Source organism: Coregonus lavaretus (assembly GCF_964263955.1).
Source record: "Coregonus lavaretus genome assembly, contig: HAP1_SCAFFOLD_3923, whole genome shotgun sequence".
NCBI lineage: Eukaryota > Metazoa > Chordata > Actinopteri > Salmoniformes > Salmonidae > Coregonus > Coregonus lavaretus.
Window position 1 is genome coordinate 1 of NW_028162684.1, and position 19,494 is coordinate 19,494.

At 42.9% G+C, this 19,494-nt stretch overlaps 1 protein-coding gene across 1 annotated transcript; it reads left to right on the forward strand.

The window, feature by feature from the left end:
* The first annotated feature begins 5,596 nt into the window (after positions 1–5,596).
* LOC311119019 (myosin light polypeptide 6-like) lies at positions 5,597–13,474 on the forward strand. Its single transcript, XM_084193773.1, has 6 exons — positions 5,597–5,714; positions 6,187–6,214; positions 9,664–9,807; positions 10,045–10,218; positions 10,594–10,671; positions 12,640–13,474. The coding sequence occupies exons 1-6, from the start codon at positions 5,712–5,714 to the stop codon at positions 12,666–12,668; spliced, it is 456 nt and encodes a 151-aa protein (XP_084049899.1). The 5' UTR covers positions 5,597–5,711; the 3' UTR covers positions 12,669–13,474.
* The last annotated feature ends 6,020 nt before the right edge of the window (positions 13,475–19,494 follow it).

The window sequence follows — 19,494 nt, forward strand, 5'->3', positions numbered from 1 at the left end:
ATTGCTTTAATGTATTGTTATTCTAATTAATATTGTTGTTGTAGTTGCTGTTAATGTTAATCCCATTTCCACTACTACTACTATTATTATTGCTGTTGGTTCCACCATTTTTGTTATATCTTTACTTGACAATGTACGTAATTTTACTTGCCATGTCAATAAAGTCTATTGAATTGAATTGAATTGAGAGAGAGAGAGAGACAGAAACAGAGCGAAAGACACACAGAAACAGAGTGAGAGAGAGACACAGAAACAGAGAGAGACACGGAAACAGAAAGAGAAAGAGACACAGAAACAGAGAGAGAGAGAGACAGAGACAGAGACAGAGACAGAGACAGAGACAGAGACAGAGGACAGAGACAGGACAGAGACAGAGACAGAGACAGAGACAGAGACAGAGACAGAGACAGAGACAGAGACAGAGACAGAGACAGAGACAGGGGACAGAGACAGAGACAGAGAGACAGACAGACAGAAACAGACAGACAGAAACAGATAAAGACACTCACAGGTACAGAGAGAGACACACATAGAAACACAGAGAGAGAGAGCCACACACAGAAACACAGAGAGAGAGCCACAGAAACAGAGAGAGAGAGACACAGAAACAGAGAGAGAGAGACACAGAAACAGAGAGAGAGAGAGAGAGAGAGAGAGAGAGAGAGAGAGAGAGAGAGAGAGAAACGGAGAGAGAGAGAGAGACAGAAACAGAGAGAAAGAGCCACAAAAACAGAGAGCGAGAGAGAGACACAGATACAGAGAGAGAGAGCCACAGAAACACACAGAGAAAGCGACACAGAAACAGAGAGAGAGCCACAGAAACATAGAGAGAGAGAGAGAGAGAGAGAGACACAAAAACAGAGAGAAGAAACAGAGAGAGAGAGATACACAGAAACCGAGAGAGAGAGAGAGAGAGAGAGAGAGAGAGAGAGAGAGAGAGAGAGAGAGAGAGAGAGAGAGAGAGAGAGAGAGAGAGAGAGAGAGAGAGAGAGAGAGAGAGAGAGACAGAAACAGAGAGAAAGAGCCACAGAAACAGAGAGAGAGAAAGAGACACACAGATACAGAGAGAGATTCACAGAAACACACAGAGAGAGCGACACAGAAACAGAGAGCGAGCCACAGAAACAGAGAGAAAAAGAGAGAGAGAGAGAGAGAGAGAGAGAGAGAGAGAGAGAGGAGAGAGAGAGAGAGAAAGAGACACAGAAACACAGAGACAGAGATACACAGAAACAGAGAGAGACACAAGAACAGAGAGTGAGAAACAGAGAGAGAGACAGAAAGGGAGAGAGAAAGAGACACAGAAACAGAGAGAGAGAGAGAGAGAGCGAGAGGAGAGAGAGAGAGAGAGAGAGAGAGAGAGAGGAGAGAGAGAGAGAGAGAGAGAGAGAGAGGAGAGAGAGAGAGAGACAGAATCAGAGAGTGAGAGAGACAGAAACAGAGAGAGATAAACACACACTAGGAGACACAGAGAGAGAAATGTCCATAGCTTGATAATTTCTATTGTAACATTGTGCTTTGGCACTATGTATCAACTTGTCATGCCAATAATACAAATTGAAATTGAATTGAGAGGGTACTCGCTTTCTGTGTATGGCATTGATGTCAGATCTGATTCTAGAATCACCACAGGAACCACAGGAAGGAAGGAAGAGAGACAATATCTGGGGAATAAAGAGAATGTCTATTACATTTACATTTTACATTTTAGTCATTTAGCAGACGCTCTTATCCAGAGCGACTTACAGGAGCAATTAGGGTTAAGTGCCTTGCTCAAGGGCACATTAACGTCATTTAGCAGACGCTCTTAGCCAGAGCGACTCACAAATTGGTGCGTTCACCCTATAGCCAGTGGGATAACCACTTTACAATTGGGGGGGTAGAAGGATTCCTTTATCCTATCCCAGGTATTCCTTAAAGAGGTGGGGTTTCAAAATGTCTCCGGAAGGTGGTGAGTGACTCCGCTGTCCTGGCGTCGTGAGGGAGCTTGTTCCACCATTGGGGTGCCAGAGCAGCGAACAGTTTTGACTGGGCTGAGCGGGAACTATGCTTCCGCAGAGGAAGGGGAGCCAGCAGGCCAGAGGTGGATGAGCGCAATGCCCTCATTTGGGTGTAGGGACTGATCAGAGCCTGAAGGTACAGAGGTGCCGTTCCCCTCACTGCTCCATAGGCAAGCACCATGGTCTTGTAGCGGATGCGAGCTTCAACTGGAAGCCAGTGGAGTGTGCGGAGGAGGGGGGTGACGTGAGAGAACTTGGGAGGTTGAACACCAGACGGGCTGCGGCATTCTGGATGAGTTGTAGGGGTTTAATGGCACAGGCAGGGAGGCCAGCCAACAGCGAGTTGCAGTAGTCCAGACGGGAGATGACAAGTGCCTGGATTAGGACCTGTGCCGCTTCCTGTGTAAGGCAGGGTCGTACTCTCCGAATGTTGTAGAGCATGAACCTGCAGGAGCGGGTCACCGCCTTGATGTTGGCGGAGAACGACAGGGTGTTGTCCAGGGTCACGCCTAGGCTCTTCGCACTCTGGGAGGAGGACACAGCGGAGTTGTCAACCGTGATGGCGAGATCATGGAACGGGCAGTCCTTCCCCGGGAGGAAGAGCAGCTCCGTCTTGCCAGGGTTCAGCTTGAGGTGGTGATCCGTCATCCATACTGATATGTCTGCCAGACATGCAGAGATGCGATTCGCCACCTGGTTATCAGAAGGGGGAAAGGAGAAGATTAGTTGTGTATCGTCAGCGTAGCAATGATAGGAGAGACCATGTGAGGATATGACAGAGCCAAGTGACTTGGTGTATAGGGAGAAAAGGAGAGGGCCTAGAACTGAGCCTTGGGGGACACCAGTGGTGAGAGCACGTGGTGCGGAGACAGCTTCTCGCCACGCCACTTGGTAGGAGCGACCGGTCAGGTAGGACGCAATCCAGGAGTGAGCCGCGCCGGAGATGCCCAGCTCGGAGAGGGTGGAGAGGAGGATCTGATGGTTCACAGTATCAAAGGCAGCAGACAGGTCTAGAAGGACAAGAGCAGAGGAGAGAGAGTTAGCTTTAGCAGTGCGGAGAGTCTCCGTGACACAGAGAAGAGCAGTCTCAGTTGAATGACCAGTCCTGAAACCTGATTGGTTTGGATCAAGAAGGTCATTCTGAGAGAGATAGCAAGAGAGTTGGCTAAAGACGGCACGCTCAATAGTTTTGGAAAGAAAAGAAAGAAGGGATACTGGTCTGTAGTTGTTGACATCAGTGGGGTCGAGTGTTGGTTTTTTGAGAAGGGGAGCAACTCTCGCTCTCTTGAAGACGGAAGGGACATGGCCAGCGGTCAAGGATGAGTTGATCAGCGAGGTGAGGTAGGGGAGAAGGTCACCGGAGATGGTCTGGAGAAGGGAGGAGGGGATGGGGTCAAGCGGGCAGGTTGTTGGGCGGCCTGCAGTCACAAGTCGCAGGATTTTATCTGGAGAGAGAGGGGAGAAAGAAGTCAAAGCATAGGGTAGGGCAGTGTGAGCAGGATTCCAGATTCCAAAATAAAACATTCTATTTTTAACTTTACTGGCTGTATCAAGTCTTATTGTTACACAAATAGACACTACACACACCCCCAAACCACTTCACAGTATAATTAGTGGCAGGTGTATTGGTGATGATGTGTATAATAATACTTGAATATTGAGCTCACTTACACAAACAAGCATACTCACTGACTCACCCACCAGCCTTTCTGACCCATATAAAATGTGCGCTTTCTCTATAGCTGTACCCCCTCCTCATTCTACTCTCCCTCTCATCTCCACTCCTACGCGGCTCAATCTCAGCGTCACTTACATGCTCTTCTCTTCTATGCAACCACCTCTCTCTGCCTGATCCACCTGCCTGCCTGCCTGCCTGTCCCCCAGGCAACTATACTCATCACTCTCTCTCTCAGTCTCTTTATCTCTCTCTCTTCCCTATCCATCTCTCACTCTCTCGCTCCCTCTCTCTAAATATATCCCTCTCTCTCCACATCTCTCTCCACTATCTCCCTCTATTTATAGATTTCCCTCTCCATCTCTCTTTCTCGCTCTCTCTCCATCTCTCCCTCCCTTTTTCCTTCTCTCTCGCTCCCATACACATCTGACACACTTTCTCTTTCTCTATTTCTGCCTCCACTCCTCTCAGCAACCACATTAGTAACCAGTACAGGGAACAGAGAGAGAGGACGACAGCAGTACTGTTACGAACTCCAGAAATGGCCCCTAAAAGAGAACCGTCTATTAAGAAGTCTCCATCGCCTGTGGCCCAGCAGCCCAGACTAGGGCCTCCTTTCCCTTGCCTCCCCTCAGCTAACCCTGCCCAGCCAAGGTCAGCTCCAGAGCAGAAACCCAGGATGCTGCGACCCTCTGATTCTCCATTTGACCCCAGCACCATGGAGGTGAGTGGAGGTGCCTGCCACAGAACCCAACTCTGTGTGTGTGTGTGTGTGTGTGTGTGTGTGTGTGTGTGTGTGTGTGCGTGCATGTGTGTGTGTTTCTGTGCACAGCAATGACAGAGCTAATGTGGGACGAAAGCCTAAAATCTAGTCTCTGTTTCAGTGGAAGTCTCTTTGCATGTTTTGACACAGTGCCGAATAACTACTATGACTAATAGGGCATGCTGAAAATAGCCCAATGCTCCCATGTAATAATAGACTGGAAAGTAGGCAGAGCGATAGGCTGTTTCTTGAGATGCAAGCATTCAATCCATTTTGAAATATGCAGTTTATTACTCTTGTTTTGTCCTAGGAAATGTTAAAGGTACAAAGCATCTCAAATTATGTTTCTCAATAGCAAGATGTGCTTCCACAAATCCTCTTCTAAATCCTCTTCCTATTGTTTTATCAGAGACTAATAGGAATCAAACTACCAGTATCATTCTGGGATAAAGATGAGTTGAGATCTAGGGCAATGCTATAGAAGCTGTCTGTGACTGACCTCCTCTGGGAGGGAGTGTGCTTATTTATCTCCGGGAGATACTCAGATATAACCTTGAACCATCCACAACACACATTTACATATTTATATCCTGGGGGGGGCTGGAGGTTAGTGAAAGGAGGTTAGCTGGAGGTTTAGAAATGTAAAATCACAGAGACATCACAATTGGTAGGCCTATATTTTTGTTTCATCCACATTAGGCCTGTCACTTTGTCACATGTCCATGGCTTTGCTCTCATCAATGCTTTGTATGTTTCTTTGCAATATAATTAGTGGTCTGCTGCATGTGTCTGTGTTGCGAGAGTTTATAAAGGGGTCAATATGCCCATAGACTGTAAACACTCCTTGGCACTTTGTCCTCATTGATCAGAGGACTAGACAGGTTGTGGCCTAGTCAATGAGCTAGTCTCAGGACCTAAGGAATCTAACACCATTTCTATAACAGGCCAAAATGAAATGTACATTCAGTGTATAATGTAGCTAGGCCTATGACAGTTTCTAAAAGTTTTACCACAGATGAAAGAGAAAATTAAAAGGGCTAGTTATATAGCTAATCATCTTTGGTTTTACCATGGAAAAGAGCCAGGGCAGGGGCCACTCCTACCCTACCCTGCCCTGGCCCCAATCCATGTTTATGCGCACTGCGCAGATGCAGCACAGAGGAGCTATGACGCGCAAGTAAACACTGTGCTAGTACTAGTAGGACTTTTCCTCGCTGACGAACCCTCACATTCCTCCAGCTTCCGACGTCTTCGACACACTCCAACAGCCACAGATATGGTGGGTTCTTCAATAACCTGTATTAACTAACTAGCTATCTACTCGAAATCCTATTCTTATTTCGGAATTGTAGCTATGTCGAATTAGCTAACAGTTCGCTAACTTTACTAGCTAACTAGAAAAGTTAGCCAGTTTAATTGAGCAGAGCCAGCTAGCGTTATCGTCGCTAGTTAGCTAACTGGCTAACGTTAGTTCCTTACTCTCCAGATTAGCAACCCTAACTTCTTGATATATGGTGGCATACCAATAGCTAAATCTCGATATAGTTTGCCACTGTCTCCAATCAAATGTCACCCAGATGTTAGTCTTTCTCACTGACTAGTAGCCAGCTAACGTTATTTCCTAGATAAGGCAGGTGTGATAAAGTTGGCTGCCTAGCTAACTAGTTAGCTGAGCTAGCTAGCCACTGGTCCTTGGCAACAGGATTTTACAATATCATAGTAGCTCGCTAACTTTATCTTTCTTTGAACAGTCTGACTTCTCAGAAGACCAAATCATGGGTGAGTTACAAACTGGCTAACTAGATTAGCTAGCTAGCTAATTTCCCCAAACTTGACCAACTATTGCATGTTGCCATCCTCAACTCAGAGACAAATGCCACTTATTTTCTTTCTTGCTTGTCTTACTTTTTCTTTACTATCTATCATCTGCTTTATGCCTTGTCTGTAATTTCTCTATAGTAGCAAAGTTACCACTATTTCCTTACTGCTTGTTCTTTCCAGATTGAGTTTAACCTGGATCAAATACATGGTGAGTTATTGGTGAATGACCCTAACATTTGGCCCTTGAGTCTTGGACCTGAATCTAACAGTGTTTAAGGCATGTTGTTGGTCTGATACAGATGCAGAAGTTTGTGATAGCTAGTCACACCATGGATATTAGGCTACAAGGTGTCACTGGTAAATTTTATAACAGACTGAGTCTAGCCTGTTATTTTAGCCCATTGTGTAATGTCTGTTTCCTGTTTGTTTTTCTGTCAGTAGAAAGTCTGTTTATAGCTAGTTTCATCCTCGTTAGCTCAGGTCCAGTATACAAGGTAGTAATAGGCTCCTGGTGTGTTTGTTGGTGCATTTCTATAGACAGGATATCCACCTTTTGCATACCATAGGTCATCACTCCACTTTCTGTGTTTGCATCAAACTTCATACATTCCCAATTGTCCCATTCCCATGTACCATAAAAGTTTGCATGCTATTTTACTAGCTTGTCATCTCCCCTGGAGTGTTCCCTTTCCTTTTTTGGAGTTAGACACAGACTAGTAGATGAGTCTTCTCCACTCCCTGCCTTGTTTAATCATGGTTGACAGAATACAGCTCTCCCTCCCTCGCTCCTCCATGACCTAATATGGTGTTGGGAAATGGAACTCAGCGGGCCATGAGGGAAGAGGGAGGCACATTCCTGAGAACAGGAAAAAGCACAACAGACAAGTGCTGTGTTTGCCTGGGGTTCTGAAGGGATATCCCATACTCTGCAGGCAAGGGTTGCGGTCAATTCCACTTCAATTCAGTCAATTTGGGAAGTATATGGACACTTTTAATTTAAATGTACTTCCTTTTCAGTTTACTTCCAGATTTCACAGAATTGAACAGGAATTGACCCCTAGTGTGATAAGTGGTCCTAGAATTGAGAGACCACCACCAAGCGGTTACATCATTTCTCCTTCTAGGCCTTTTAGTTGTTTATGGGCCCTTTCTAGTTAGTTCGGCCAGCTTCTTTATAAGACTTTGTTACTACTAATCGACCTGTCTGTTTAAGGATGGTCAGCTAAATCCTTTTTGAGATCAGTCTATCATTGAGATGCTTTGGCATTGTCATTGCTTCTGCATTGTCTGCTATGGATTTCCAGTGTTTTCTATGCCCTACACTAATACTCCGTAGAGACCTGCATGTCTCCTTGGAAGGCTTAGATAACATCTCCTGACCTTAAATTACACAGACCTATTTAAGGTCATCAAATATTCAGATGGAAGTAAATGCACAAAGGAGATTACGACATTTGAGAACTTACTGGTGCGAAGACTCAGAAGTGTTGGTTACATAGGAATTAATATCAGATTTTTTCCCTTGTTGATGTTTGAGTCTACAGTGTTAGCCTAATTAGGATAATTTACAAAGCTCATGATAGTAAGTGTAGGCTATGTAGCGGATTAGCATCTTGTGTCTTTTTAGTTTGACTTGTTTGTCATCACTTGTTAATGTGGATGTAGACATTAGTGAACTGGGTGTTGTTCAATTAAAAGGGGAACCTTTGTCATATGTGGCTACGGTGGATAATGTTCTCCAGCCTTGCCAAGGTAATGTCATTCTGCTCAGGTGTTTTCTTCCCCCATCCTACGGGAGCCACCGTACCTACACTACCAGTCAAAAGTTTTAGAACATCTACTAATTCAAGGGTTTTTCTTTATTTTTACAATTTTCTACATTGTAGAATAATAGTGAAGACATCTAAACTATGAAATAACACCTATGGAATCATGTAGTAGCCAAAAAAGTGAACTTATCCCCTCAGCAGAGGTAACTCTGGGTCTTCCTTTCCTGTGGCGGTCCTCATGAGAGCCGGTTTCATCATAGCGCTTGATGGTTTTTGCGACTGCACTTGAAGAAACTTTCAAAGTTCTTGAGTTTTTCCTTATTGACTGACCTTCATGTTCTTGCCAAAATATAGACTTGGTTTTGTACCAAATAGGGCTATCTTCTGTATACCCCCCCTACCTTGTCACAACACAACTGATTGGTGCAAACGCCTTAAGAAGGAAATAAATTCCACAAATTAACTTTTAACAAGGCACACCTGTTAATTGAAATGCATTCCAGGTGACTATCTCATGAAGCTGGTTGAGAGAATGCCAAGAGTGTGCAAAGCTGTCATCAAGGCAAAGGGTGGCTATTTGAAGAATCTCAAATATAAAATATATTTTGATTTGTTTAACACTTTTTGCTTACTACATGATTCCATATGTGTTATTTCATAGTTTTGATGTCTTCACTGTTATTCTACAATATAGAAAATAGTAAAAATAAAGATAAACCCTTGAATGAGTAGGTGTTCTAAAACTTTTGACCGGTAATGTATGCTAAACCCGTTGCTTTGCTAGCTCACGAGGATGTTGTAGCTAAAAAACCTGAGTTGTAAACAACCAAGTCTCATTCTTCTACAAACAGTAACGTTATTCTCAAGTTTTCCTTCCATGGCCTGCTTAGGCTATATGCCTGTGATCGAAATCAGCACGGGTAGGCTGCAATTGTTTAAAAAAATATGTAGCCTATTTGACTGATAAACCTTAGCTTACAGGCGAATACATTTTAAACTACATCTTTAGTCTACTTAGCATAGGGAAGATCATAAGAATTCCTCTAATTCCTTTTCTACACACGACCCACGCAATTTCTCTGCTTATTTTTACCAGCATTGCTCCACGTAGACGTGTGAAAAATAGGCTTGCTTTCTAATTTGACGCGCTATGACGCCGTTGACGCTCATGGCCTGTCTATTTTCTCTAACTCATATGCAGTCTATTTCCAGCGTGAGCACACTCGTTCGCTCGCTTAAAAAATAATGCTTTCCGTTTGAATTGGGCTTTAGGCAACCCACTCCACTGTAGTTGGTGCTATCTCATTTTACTTTCCTAAGTGCCACTGTGTTGATCCCACTGGTCAGGTGAAGGGAGACCATGATTCATTCATTAATGGAATAAGCTGATGTTGTGAAACAATGTTCGCGAATGTTTTATTTTAGCTAAAACTACCTGAAGTAATACACACTATCGGTTGTTATCATATTGATTGGTGATTTATTTTTTGTTGCTCTGGCCTGTCTTACATATCCAACCTCTCTCTTGCATTTCCAACTTTTCCCTTTTTCCTCCATCTCCTCCTAACAATTTTCCATCCTCTCCCACACCCACTCATTCTCTCCTCACACTAACCCATATCTCCCTCCCTCCTCTAGAGTTTAAGGAGGCCTTCCTCCTCTTCGACAGAACCGGTGATGGAAAGATCAGTTACAGTCAGTGTGGTGACGTCATGCGGGCATTGGGACAGAACCCCGTCAATGCAGAGGTCCTTAAGGTACTGGGCAACCCCAAGGCTGAGGGTGAGATACAATAAAATACTGTATAACAGTGTTTCTGTGCCCTAGACATGTCTCAACCAGAACTTGTTTGGACCAGGATTCTTTGAATTTTCACAAACTAAAGCCTTATCCGTTGCCAAAATGCTCTGACCACCTTTGAGCAGCGATCACTTTTGTGCTAAAATGGTTGTGATGTTCAGACCCCTGTGTTCATTCATATCATCAATTCATTAATTTCCTCTGTTTCTACTTGTTCAGAGATGAACCACAAAATGCTTGACTTTGAGCAGTTCCTGCCCATGCTGCAGGCCATCGCTAAAAATAAGGACCAGGGCTCCTTTGAGGATTTCGTTGAGGGGCTGCGTGTCTTTGATAAGGAGGGCAACGGAACCGTAATGGGGGCAGAGCTACGTCACGTCCTCACCACACTAGGTGGGTTACTGGCGCTTCATTCTTTTACTCTCATCCACATCTGAGGAAAGATATTTTAAGAATGTTTTTATTTATTTAATGCAGAATGAAAATCCCTGTTCAAAAGGTAATCTAATTTGGAAGTTGACTCAGAAAATATACATCCAAAATATCGCAAAGATATTCTGTAAAGTTGACACCTGTAATGTGACAATCATTTTTCATCACAGCACAAACATCAAGCCACATTTCAGATTTCAGACCATTACCAATAAGTGTGTTATTTTTAAGTTGAAAACCAATGAGAACACGACTTTTGAACATAACAGTGTAGCTATTGTCAATTTACAGAGGATACTTTACTAATATATTAATTTGTATTTGTATGTCTTTCAGGGGAGAAGATGACAGAGGAGGAGGTAGAGACACTTCTTGCCGGACACGAGGACGCTAATGGCTGTATTAACTATGAAGGTGAGAGGGAGGGAGGAGAAACTGAGAATGAAAGATGGAGATAGAGGATACACCAGGATGTGTTGCTGGGTCTGATTAGGTTAATGTTTTGTAAGTACCCCACCACCCTTACACAACTTCTACTTCTAACCACAACACCCTGGTTATGCAATGATGACCATGCATGTTTCCTTGCTGTGTGGAGAGAGGTAAAGTGCGGAAGTTGTGGCGGGGAGGATTTCTGGGCTACGGTGTGTACAAAATGAAGATACGGATGTTTTAGAGCCAGGGTTTGTTTATGCAGAGATCAATATTGATGGCGAGATCTTGCAGGCAGCAGGTAGCCTAGAGGTTAAGAGCATTGGGCTAGTAACCGAAAGGTGGCTGGTTCGAATCCCTGAGCCGACTAGGTGAAAAATCTTTCGATGTGCCCTTGAGCAAGGCACTTAACCCTCATTCCTCCTGTAAGTCGCTCTGGATAAGAGCATCTGCTAAGTGACTAAAATGTAAATGTAAAAATGAGAAGTGCCAATGTTGATGGCTGAATAAGTGGACAGGTTTGTTTTTCTATGACTTTTACCTTTTAAAGCAGTTGGCTGAAGAACTGGACTGAGGTGGTGAAAGTACAAGCGATTACAATCTCCTGTGTCACTGCACAACGATGCAGCTCTAACTGTTTGGTGATGGGAGGACCAGACTGTGAATACAAACCGAATTAGTAACATGTTGTGTAACTGTTCTTCCTCCACAGCGTTTGTCCGTACCATCATGTCTGGCTGAGAGCCGGTATGAGCAGGGCAGCAGATGGTATATTATAGGGCCTACTTGAACAATGGGTTCTTCCCAGGCTCTCCTGCTTAGGCATCCCTGCAAAACACACACACACAAGCTGTTATTTGCCTTATAAATCCATTGTAAATCTTGCAGTGGGATAGCCTGGTGAGAGAGAGCCCTGTTGTGCTGCAGTTTGGACTGGAGGTTTTGACTCATTGGTAGACTCTCCCTGTTCTCTCTTCGACCCTGAGCATGGCTGCTACAGCAGACCCCTCTGCATGTCTGGATATCCCCTCTGTCTAAAGGATTGGGGGAATCTCATTTGTATTCCTCACTTCCTCGGACCTTCTCCTTCAATGCGTTTTGAGGAGGAGAGAGGAAATACAATTGATATTCACCCTATAGAGTAGTAGTTTATACATGCAGAGCATTCTAGCAGGAGTAGTTGTTGTACTACGTGTTGTGTTTGGAGCTGGGCTGGATAATGTAATTGAGCACTTTTTGCAGCAGGTTATTACCCACAATGCAATTTTCTCATTTGGGCCTCTCATCACATGAATGCTATGCTGCCACCAAAATAGGCAGTTTGCCTTGGAGTCTCTTTGTGAAAGCCCCTACACGAGAATTAACACTAAATTGACCATTTTAATCAATGTGAGCATATCTTAGCATATTTCCCCCAGCTCTGCCATAACAGACGAGTCACTCCTCCCTGTTACTAACCACAAAATTGCAGTGAATTTGCTATTTTTGCTGGCGATCTCTTCTTCTCTTCTTATGGACACTGATTATAGCTGAGTGCTATTGAGATCTCTGCGGATCCCCCAATCTCGCTGTTCCAATCTCTTCCCCCCTGATCTGTGCCTCATAGAGAAAACAAAGATGGGTTCTCTTCTTTAACGGTCTCTTGGATCCTAGACCAGTCCTCCTGGCCAAATCCATCCACTTTGGCTGAGTAGGAGATGATCTCTCAACCTCTGTCCTACTCCCTCGTCCCCACTCTCCTCTACTCATGGACTTAGACAAACAAGGGATGTACCTCCTTCAACAGCATCCCATTTATATGGGCTAAAGTAAACAATGTTGAGGTCGAAGAGTTGATTTTCGAAACAAACAGGATGTTGCTGTATTTGGAGTTGATCCCCAATTAGCTGTGAATTGATTCTTATGTTTTTTCCCTTCTCTCTCTTCTTCCCCTCATTCTTTACATCACAGAACTCGTCCGGATGGTGATGAGCGGTTGAAGATCAAGAAGAACATTCCTTCCTATTCTTAGTTTTTTTTGTTTTTACCTTGTTTATTTCTATGACATATTTCCCCTCCTTTTTGCAACTCGTTTCCAGTCCTTTCCTTCCTGCCCGTTTCCTGTATTATCCTATTATATCTTCACGTCTTTTATTTTCAAAAGTGCCTTTACATTCCCAAGTTAAGACCATTAGTGACCCAAGTTATTTTAATGCATCAGCCTGGCCCTTTGGTCCATTGAATTAAGCATGAGACCAACTTGCATGTAATTAGAAGCTTGTGTGCTGCTGGCGTGACCTGCAATAACATTTCAAGATAGATTACTTCATACCAACCTAGCCTGAGTCCAAAATCTGTTTATGCTGTCTTGGGACCAGGCTACTTAATACCTATCGTTGGACAATAATTATTGTTGATGCAATACATCCACAGGCTTGTCTGTGTCAGTGGGGAGGGATAGTGTTGTGGTGGGTGACCAATTACCTATTATTGGCTAAGACTTAGCCTGGGTCCAATACCTGTTTGTGCTGTCTTGCCAGTTGCCAACTCTGTCAATGGTATGACAATGACAGCAATGGAGTTGTCAAGACAGCACAAAAAGATCTGAGACCAGGCTAGTGAAGACTTGCTTTGGCTGGGAATGTCTCCCTTCCTATTGCTGCCAGCGATATGCAGTTAGTTAACCAATATGTATAAGAAGCCATACAATCATGACAACATAGACATCCATGAGCGGTTCAGTGGATTTGTTTTTTTCTGTTCCTTAATTTGTTGCAGCATTCAAATAAATGATTTTCTGAAAACAGTTGTTTTTGCTTTGTTGTTTTTTCTAACAAAAATTTGAAATTATGTGAGAACATGATTTGACAGGGCGAACATAATACACCTATGAATATTTATTGTATAATGATTGTATTTCCACAAATATCTGTTTTAACTGAATCATTTAGTCTTTTACCTAGTGTTTTGTGCTCAAATGTGTTGCAATATATTAATTGGACACAAGAGGGCAGTGCTGGGTCTTGCAAAAAATACCTTTCGAACTCTGCACATCCAAGCAACTTCTACTGTATGTTTTGTGAATGACAGGTTATGCGGTAACCATAAACCCACAATGAAACCATAACAAAACGTAACTAAGAAATGACTACAATTCTAAAGGTCTACTTTTTGTTGAATATTGGCATGAGTTTGCACTGTAGGCAAAGGCATGCTCTAACTCAATGGGAGTAGTTTTCACTTCATATAACATGTTTCTATAGTTACAAAGTTCTCTTGTAACATTTACATTTTAGTCATTTAGCAGACGCTCTTATCCAGAGCGACTTACAGTTAGTGAATGCATACACCAGTGTAATATAATTGTTTTAACACTCTATTAAGAGAGCTTTAATTATGTATTTTACAACCACTTCAATCTCAACCTTTCTTAACACTGACTGAATTTTATAATTATTGCGTTGAAATTGTACAGTTGTTAATTGATCAGTGTGTGATCCTGTATGACAGTGTTCTGGATTGGAACATGGAACTGTATGACAGTGTTCTGGAACATCCCCAGTAGAATCCTGTATGTTATGTTGCTTAGTTTGCCAATACCGATTCCTCTCCAGCTTCCTTACCTTTTCCTTATTCCCCTCACAACCTGTCAACTATTTCCTCTCATTAGGTACCAAGAGATCTATTGGTTGTGTGCGTGCAAAAGGTAAGGTATCATAGCCCAGGGGTGAATAGGTTGTCCACTAATTACTGAGTGTACGTGCACAGGCCTGTGTTTGTGTTGGATGGAAGTGAAGTGTATTGATTATTTTAATCCTGCTATTTGTGTGTGTGATCCTCGTGGCTCTGCATTCGACAAAGGAACCTCTAATTGCCTGAAACCTGCCTCAAACCCTCTCCACCAATTAATTTTACACTGGAATCTATCTGCCAGGACTACTGGAGAGAGCAAGAGAGGGGGCTGAGCACACAAACACACACACTCTCTTTCGCTCTCTGTATTCTTCTCTCACACATACACACTTTCGCTCTCTCCTGCACATGCTCCCTCACACACGTAAAGATCCCCCACTCGCTCCCACAGGCAACAGATTCACCAAAGCCCTTTGAATGCAGAAGGCCATTAACTCTCTCCTTTAATTAAAGGTTTCCCTCTGCTCTCTGCCAATACTACAGGTACTGTAGTATTCAAGAACCAATCAAGGAGGAGACATCGCCCTCTGAATGGCTAAATTTTTAAACAGAGAAATGACAATAAAAAGGAGAGGGCAAAGATGACATACAAGCATAAATTAGTTCAACCTCACATTTGAAAATACTGAGAGAAAAAAATGTTTATCTGTATAAATAGGAGAAATATCACTAGAGAATCCCTGAGATAAATGTCTCAATTAGCCTCGTAATTACCAGACTGATTACCAATGCGTGGCGAACATTCATGTAAGCTCGCGAGATCATGCTGCTTGTGAGGCTATTTCTCAATGTCAATAATAGTTAGAGCTAAACTAAGCTAATTATTGAAAATTAAGATGGATAATGGAAGATTTATCATTCAGCCGTGTTCAGATTTTTTTACATTGTAAATACAAGATCTCAATTCAATTACAGTATTTAGACACTAACAATTAGTGTGTGGCTCAGTTGGTAGAGCACAGCTCTTGCACCGCCAGGGTCGTAGGGTCTGATTCCCATTGGGGCAACCCATACGAAAATGTTGCACGCATGACTGTAAATCGCTTTGTATAAAAGCATATGCTAAATATAAACACACAATTAAATCATTTAGAGAGTAACAATGATAGTTTCAACTAAAATCTCCATGCATATAATTCATGTATATGTTCATTTCCCATCATTACCAGGCTTACATATTGATTTATTGTCTGAGAAAGTGACAAGCATGGGACTGACTATTGATACAAATCCAGTTCAATAATCTGCTTCTAATGGTGTACATTTCAACTCTAACTAATCATGCCTTTTACATGACACGTTAAGCACAGAAACATAAATGAAGATCACCTCAAATATAATGTATTGACATGTTGTTTTGATTTACCATGCTACAATTCCATAGGTTCTCCATAAATGTGTGGAGAGTAATGTAGCTTATTCATCCTTATCATAATTATTTAGGAAGCATTTAAGTAACGTCCTAGATTTACAGAAGGTTATACGTGCATTTAAGTAACGTCCTAGATTTACAGACGGTTATACGTGCATTTAAGTAACGTCCTAGATTTACAGAAGGTTATACGTGCATTTAAGTAACGTCCTAGATTTACAGAAGGTTATACGTGCATTTAAGTATCGTCCTAGATTTACAGAAGGTTATACGTGCCTTTAAGTAACGTCCTAGATTTACAGAAGGTTATACGTGCATTTAAGTAACGTCCTAGATTTACAGAAGGTTATACGTGCATTTAAGTAACGTCCTAGATTTACAGACGGTTATACGTGCAGTTAAGTAACGTCCTAGATTTACAGAAGGTTATACGTGGTTTGTTACTACAGGTTATAAGTGTTGTTACAGGTCATAAGGATGACAATAGAGCTTCATGGAGCTTTAAATCCACATGCCTTAAATACCTGATACTTTTAAACCAACATTACACTTCATGTCCATTTAGTACTGTCAAGAAAGATATGCTTGCAATTTTAAAAGATTTTGTAGAGCAGTGTGTATTATCTACAACACAGGTCAATATATTAATGTTTCATTGTAAGACAGTGTCTTAACTAGACATATTGGAAATCCATGGAGGAAAGGTTGATCTGAGGCAGTGGCCAGCTGTTGGGAGTTTGATACCAATCCTATCTCTCTCACATACACCCACACACACAGCCATACTGCTCACATGTCATATTTCCAATTCCACACAGACAGTTCAAGCACCAAGCAGTCACTCCAAATGAATGTAACTTTGTTTGTGTGTGTTTGTGCATATATGTGCTGTTTATTTATCCTGTTAAATAGTAGGCTACAACACAGTCTCCAGTCCATTTACAGTAGCTGGTGAATGTCATCCCAGGAATCCAAACCAGACATGTAAGAAGAGTGAAGTGAACAGCAGTGTTGCTGTTATAGATATTTTAATAGCAATTCTGTATACAACTTGGAAGCAACATCTTGTCAGGCTTTCATCCCAACGGTACAGAGAGTAGAGTAGTGTTTATACACATCAGATTGTTTTACATAATACTGAAAACTCATGTTAGCTCCCAAAGGTAACGCCTCAGGCTTTAGCTCAGTGGGCTAACACGATCTTGCATCACACACTCAAAATCCGGGTTTAATAACCAGTTTGTCTCACTCAGAATATGGAATGGGTAGGACTGATGATCTTGGTTTTACTGTATGGACAGTTCACAATGTAAGCAGAAGAGACACATGGAATATGCTGTATATTTCAATGTACCAAGTGTTAGTGCACCTGTACTGGCCCGATTTCCCTATAGTGATGGAATTTAGGCTTACGAGTGTTTTAGAGATGCATCTTTCCTACAACAGCTGAAGATGTAACATACGTTTCCCAAAACACAACACAGAGAAAACGTTATCTGTCTGTCGTTGAGGCGTGTGTTGATACTGATAGGATCGAAATAAATTAAACGCTGGTCTCGGATCAGCTTTCGCCATTCAAATCTTACCTCGATGTTAGAATTATTCCACAATACTGACGACGGATCAGCTCCTAGAAAGATATTATCACCTATGGCTGCAAATATTGAGGTGGCTTATTCTAATGCTTACTCTATAATAATGCACTAAATCAAGATTTGGCACATCATTGAGCATGTTAGGCTACACATCATTAACTATATTGAGACAAATTACAGACAGTACCCTACAGTAGATAAATATAACTACATTGATTGAACATTAAATGTATTTCAATATGATTGAAATAGGCCTATAGCCTACTGTATCTATATTTTAATGGAGTCATCTCAGTTTTAGTTTAAAGCATATTTTTATACATCGCTTGTTTGTATCAATTGCAAAGGCATTGGCAACTTTGTATTTGTAGTGTTCGGAAGTTATCGGCGGATAAACCATGTGATTCTATGTTTAGCAGAGATCTTCTGTGTATAAAAGTATGCGTTAGGGCAAAAAGCATCTAAACTTAGCTTTGTTTGAGTGGTCTGGCAGGCCATAGATTACGATCGTTTTCACAAGCAATGTTAATAACAATGGTTTTGGTTAACAGCTTGGAGATTTTATGACGCTCCTTCTAAGGTTTTAACGATGAATTTAGCCTTAAGATGCTTTAGGAATACCGGGCCCTGTACAATTTCTGATATCCTTACTTGCACACACTCGGAAATGTAAACACACAGGAAGGGTTAAGAAATTAACTTGGTCATGATGATTGCTTCAAAACACACAACTCTCTCATCACACACCCATAAAACACTTCTTAATTCGTAAAACCACACGCTCACTCACTCCAGTCCTTTGTGTTTGTTGCCATTTCGGTGTGTGTGTACTGTATGTGTGTGTATTTTGTGTGTGTTCGTGCATGCTAGTGGTGAGTTTGTATTCCACTCCTCTCCTTCCGTTCTCCCTCAGCCTCTTGGTGTGATGGTTATAGAAGGTCAACCATCTGTGCTTAAACAGATGGGTTTACTTTGAATACTGTCTTCATTTTATTTAGTTATCCATTTTTCTTATGTCCTTCCTCGTTCGGTGTTTTTATAACTGAAAATCAATAAGCAATTGATCATTAAAAAGAATACTATAACAGTGAAGCTGTTCCGTCCTAGATTATGAACAACTATCACGACTCAGGATATGACCCAGATGCAGACACAGGAGGCGGATAGTACAGTTCTCAATAATAATTTATTAGAACACGGGGCAGGCAAAGGGCAGGTCGAGAAACAGAAGACAAATGACAGTGAGACACAGGTTTTATATTGGACACATGAAACGTAGGATGGATACGGAGGGTGCAGGGCAACAGAAGACGAACAGCAGAGGGGCTAAGGATTTTAGAGATGGGGAAAGGGCAGATGAAACGGGGGGAAAGTTTATGGGACTCCACCCGGAGGGGCAGGTCCCGAGTGGAAAGCCATACCCTCTGCCCGAGCCGATAGTGGGGAACAGGGGTCCGGTGGCAATCCGCTTGTCGCCGATACCTGGATGTGGTCTTCTAAAGAGGGGCCCGGGCTCTCTTCCAGGTACGGCGACAGTGGCGGATGAACATATGGGCAGAGGGTATGCTGACTAAATCCTCTTGCTCAGGGAAGAGCAGGGGCTGAGCAGGGAAGGGTGATACGGGTGTATTCCACCCACACAAGTTGCTGGCTCCAGGTGGTGGGGTTGGCGGAGACGAGGCAACGAAGGGCCGTTTCCAGGTCCTGATTGGCTCGCTACGACTGGCCGTTAGATTGGGGGTGGAAACCAGAGGACAGGCTGGCCGACGACCCAATGATGGTGCAGAACACCTTCCAGAACCGGGACGAGAACTTGGGACCACGATCGGAGACCATGTCGACCGGAAGTCCATGGATCCGAAAGAGCTGAGCCGTCTCCTTGGCTGAGGGTAACTTGGGAAGGGGAATAAAATGGGTGGCTTTAGAAAACCTATCCACCACCATCAGGATAGTAGTGTTGCCGTCTGACGGGGGAAGCCCAGTAACAAAGTCCAGGGATATATGGGACCAGGGGCGGTGAGGAACAAGGAGTGGTTGAAGAAGGCCAGCCGGAGCTTGCCGTGGAGTCTTATTTTGTGCACACATCGTGCAGGCGACGACTAATGCAGAGATATCCGGAACCATGGAAGGCCACCAAAAGCGTCGTCGGATGAAAGCCAGGGACCG

Excerpts from the sequence above, each read along its gene's own strand:
- LOC311119019 (XM_084193773.1), top strand. Across the intron at positions 6,215-9,663 it reads CTCAGAAGACCAAATCATGG|AGTTTAAGGAGGCCTTCCTC; the intron begins GTGAGTTACAAA and ends TCCCTCCTCTAG. Across the intron at positions 10,219-10,593 it reads TCACGTCCTCACCACACTAG|GGGAGAAGATGACAGAGGAG; the intron begins GTGGGTTACTGG and ends TATGTCTTTCAG.